The sequence below is a fragment of the Poromitra crassiceps genome, assembly GCF_964638095.1.
Source record: "Poromitra crassiceps genome assembly, chromosome: 27".
Lineage (NCBI taxonomy): Eukaryota > Metazoa > Chordata > Actinopteri > Beryciformes > Melamphaidae > Poromitra > Poromitra crassiceps.
The window spans coordinates 4,940,408-4,944,900 of NC_139650.1; the positions used below are offsets into that span (position 1 = coordinate 4,940,408).

The 4,493-nt window shown below is 43.9% G+C and overlaps 1 protein-coding gene across 1 annotated transcript in view; it reads right to left on the reverse strand.

Moving 5' to 3' along the window:
- Positions 1-1,678: 1,678 nt before the first annotated feature.
- Positions 1,679-4,493, reverse strand: part of tfeb (transcription factor EB) — a gene marked incomplete at its 3' end in the record, with an annotated part of 35,179 nt that continues 32,364 nt past the window's right edge. Inside the window, exons 9-10 of the mRNA XM_083661547.1 lie at positions 3,726-3,873; positions 1,679-2,257 (exon numbers count right to left, since the gene is read on the reverse strand). Of these exons, the coding sequence (XP_083517673.1) occupies positions 1,679-2,257; positions 3,726-3,873 (727 nt within the window). The remainder of the gene's footprint in view (positions 2,258-3,725; positions 3,874-4,493) is intronic.

Sequence of the window (4,493 nt, forward strand, 5' to 3'; positions counted from 1 at the left end):
TAATTGTGTGGGCCTTAAGTTGCAAAAGTTTGCGGGTGAGCATTGTGTGTGATTGCACCAGATTTGGAAAGAGAGTAAATAGCTGCTTCTGGCAGTGAGGGCAAAGTGGAATACTAGATTGGAGAATAAAACGACGTGACTGGATTGCTCTTAAGGTTGTGTAAATTAAACATGAGGGACCATAAAGCCATTTCCATTTTCCATTCAACCATTTATGAGCCCTAAAAGAAGCTGATGTAAGCGGAGACATGACTTATTCTCTATCAAACCAGACGACACACTCAGCTGTCCCTGTATCTGATAACGTCAACCTAATTAACCGCTGTTTTTCTCTCCCTCGTCCAATCATGATTCAGTGCCACCTTTATGGAAACGAGGCCAAGTGTACGATAGAACGTTTGACCTAGCAGTATCGGTACGCCCAGAGGAAATGCTCAGACACCTCCTGAGTGTTCAGTGGAAGTTTCAAGTTGCTCAGTTTAGCTCACATGCAAGAGCGTGTGTGTGTGTGTGTGTGTGTGTGTGTGTGTATTTGAATTGATCCGAATGCTTCCAACTGCGTGAGTGAAATGGCAGTTGAGTGGAGATAGGTGTGCCACAAATAAGTGTCATCAGTGCTCAACCTGTGTGTTCTGTATAGTATGTCGGGATGCAAAGGGTGGGGAAATTTCCAGAACATTTACGTACATTTGTCATGGGAAGTTAAGATCAGGAATTTTGGAAATCTTTACTTTTTTTTTTGCGTGTTCCCAATATTCAAAGTTGGAATTTTCCATGGGAATTAACATGAATATATGGGAATTAATGGGAATTAACCAGGAATGAACTGGCAGAAATTTATACTAACATGACAAAACAAAATGTTGATATTTATGTATGTCTGTATATGACAACGTAAATACAGTTACAAAATGTTTCTATTTAGGTACGGTATGTCTGTATATGACGAGGTAAATACAGTTTGTATAAATTACCCCAAAATGTCCAGTTTATTCCCATTCATTCTTATGAATTCCCATGTTATTCCTGTTAATTCCCATGGAAAGTTTCCAATTTTGAATATTCCTGGAATTTTGCAATCCTAATAGTCTGTGCTGCATGTTGTGGGTCTGTGCTATGTAAATGTTTCATGTGTCAAATTCCCCTACTGTATGTAGTATGTGCTATGAGTGTGTAGTCAGTGAGTAATGTGCGTCTATGTAGTATGTGCTATGAGAGTGTACTGTAGTCAGTGAGTATTGTGTCTATGTAGTATGTGCTATGAGTGTGTAGTATGTGCTATGGGAGTGTACTGTAGTCAGTGAGTATTGTGTCTATGTAGTATGTGCTATGAGTGTGTACTGTAGTCGGTGAGTATTGTGTGTCTATGTAGTATGTGCTCTGAGTGTGTAGTATGTGCTCTGAGTGTGTAGTCAGTGAGTAATGTGCGTCTATGTAGTATGTGCTATGAGTGTGTAGTATGTGCTCTGAGTGTGTAGTCAGTGAGTAATATGTGTCTATGCTTTTGTCGACATACCCTGTCACTTTTCATCATGTGTTTACATCTTCACTACAACACGGCTATAATCCCTGTGAGTGTGAGTGTGTGTGTAAGTGTGTGCGCGTGTGTGTGTGTGTGTGTGTGTGTGTGTGCGCGCGCGCGTGTGTGTGTGTGTGTGTGTGTGTGTGTGCACGCTCTCTACATGATATCTCCATCCTCTATGCTGAAGCTGGACCTGCGGCTGGAGTCGACCGAGGCTTCAGGGGACATTGCAGAGAGCAGGGGGTCTCCACCCAGAGGGGACAGAGGCTCGTCCATCATCAGGAAGCCCAGGTCGCCTCTCCTTCCCTGGATGCCCAGTCCGCCCAGGTCCCCGAGCCCCGACAGGCCGTCTGAGAAGCCGGGCACCCCCTCGCACAAGTCCAGCGACTGGGCAAAGTCAAAGGGCTGAGAGCTGCCTACGGCGGGGTACTGGATGGGGGGCTGAGGCTGCAGGTGGTGGGGGAGCGGGGGCAGCTGCCTGGGCTGGGGCTGGCCCTGGGGGTGGAGATGGGTCTGTGGATGGAGGTGGTGGTGGTGCTGGGCCTGGTGCTGCTGGGCCTGGTGCTGCTGGGCCTGGTGCTGCTGGGCCTGGTGGTGGGGTTGGTTCTGGGGCAAGGAAAGACTCTCCTCTGGGCTGGTCTCCTGCTTGACATAGGACCCCATCAGGTCGGTGGGGTTCAAGCTATTGGGAGAGTTGTTGGGCAGACCATGCAGACGAGCCTGCATCTCCAACTCCTGCACAGAGGGGAAGGAGGTGGTTTATATGTAAGGGATAATCAATGCGTAGGTGTGCGGAGGCGAGGAACCGCCCAAGGCAAAATGCATTCAAATCACAATGTCTACCTGAGGCAGCGAGTTGAGTAACGTTACTTAAAGGAACACTCCGCCCATTTTCAACCAGCTTTGTATCATTAGAACATCAGTAGTATATCAGAAAACTGTAAACGGTTTTGAAGTCTGTCATTTAATTTGACAGTTATTGAGTGTTAAAGTGTGGACCAGTGACATCACTGGTCCACACTAACTCAAATGAATAACTCATTAACTCAAATCAACTCTCAATAACTGTCAAACTAGATGAATGATGAATAGTTTGACAGTTATTGAGAGTTTATTTGAGTTAATGAGTTATTCATTTGAGTTAGTGTGGACCAGTGATGTCACTGGTCCACACTTTAACACTCAATAACTGTCAAATTAAATGACAGAGTTCAAAACCGTTTACAGTTTTCTGATATACTACTGATGTTCTAATGATACAAAGCTGGTTGAAAATGGGCGGAGTGTTCCTTTAATGGGATGTGAGATGATCGCTTATGTGATAAAGTATCAGTCAGTTCAGAGGGCCAGTGTTTCTTGCAGTTTGTGTGTTACTGTATAGTCGCCATCCTGTGGCGTTCAGAGCATGACTCAGTGTTATAAATAAGATATTCAGATTTTTGTTTTTAGAAGGTTACAGGTTGGTTAGTGGATTCATTTAGAACGGTGGTGAGCTGATCTACGTGGGGTTTTAAAGCACACCTAAAGAGTATTCACCCAGACCATTGTATAAGCAATTAGGGATGGGCATTTGAATCAATTCCCATAATCAATCATCTGGTAAATTAACGATCATTGATTAATCATTAATACTGTAATACAAAAAAAAAACTAATTTTTTTTACAAAATGCCTATGGCAGAGAACACTAAAGAAAGAGTGTTTCCCCTCAATGAAATCTTTATTCCAGGAACGTATAACGTTGTTATACAATCTCACTTCCTTAAAAGTCCAGCTTAAAAATCCAGCTGAAACGGCATTGCAAGAGTACTATCTTCCATATATACCAGACATGTTTCAATAACAGTCTATGTCACAAACGCAATATAATGTGAATCCAGGTCTCCTAAACAATAGTTCAATTGCGCCCCCCCAGTTGGTAAGATGTCTCACTGCTGTCATGTAATGAAATTAATTCAACGTCCATTTGATACCGTTAAATCGATTAAATTCCGACAAAATCCCTAACGATCAATTATCGATCATCGATTAGTTGTGCCCCATCCCTATAAGCTGATCAACGTTTGTTTGTTTTTGTGTGTGTGTGTGTGTGTGTGTGTGTGTGTGTGTGCGTGCGTGCGTGCGTGCGCGTGCGTGCGTGCGTGTGTGTGGTTGTGTGTGTGTGTGGGTGTGTGTGTGTGTGTGTGTGTGTGGTTGTGTGTTACCTGGATGCGTAACCACAGCTGTTTGTTGGCCATCTCCATCCTCTTGAAGTTGTTCTCCACCTCTCTGGTCCTCTGCACGTCCTTCTGCATGCGTTTGATGTAGTCTACAGACGCTCTCAGGATCGTGCCCTTATTCCAGCGCACGTCGCTGTGCACACAGTGAAGCATAACAGATAATTTACATACAACGGAGTGTTCACACGCAGAGCAGCGAAGTCACTCATATTTCACTCTGCCCTGTTTACACTGAAGATATTTCACTCTGCCCTGTTTACACTGAAGATATTTCACTCTGCCCTGTTTACACTGAAGATATTTCACTCTGCCCTGTTTACACTGAGGATATTTCACTCTGCCCTGTTTACACTGAAGATATTTCACTCTGCCCTGTTTACACTGAAGATATTTCACTCTGCCCCGTTTACACTGAAGATATTTCACTCTGCCCTGTTTACACTGAAGATATTTCACTCTGCCCTGTTTACACTGAAGATATTTCACTCTGCCCCGTTTACACTGAAGATATTTCACTCTGCCACTGAAGATATTTCACTCTGCCCTGTTTACACTGAAGATATTTCACTCTGCCCCGTTTACACTGAGGATATTTCACTCTGCCCTGTTTACACTGAAGATATTTCACTCTGCCCCGTTTACACTGAGGATATTTCACTCTGCCCTGTTTACACTGAAGATATTTCACTCTGCCCTGTTTACACTGAAGATATTTCACTCTGCCCTGTTTACACTGAAGATATTTCACTCTGC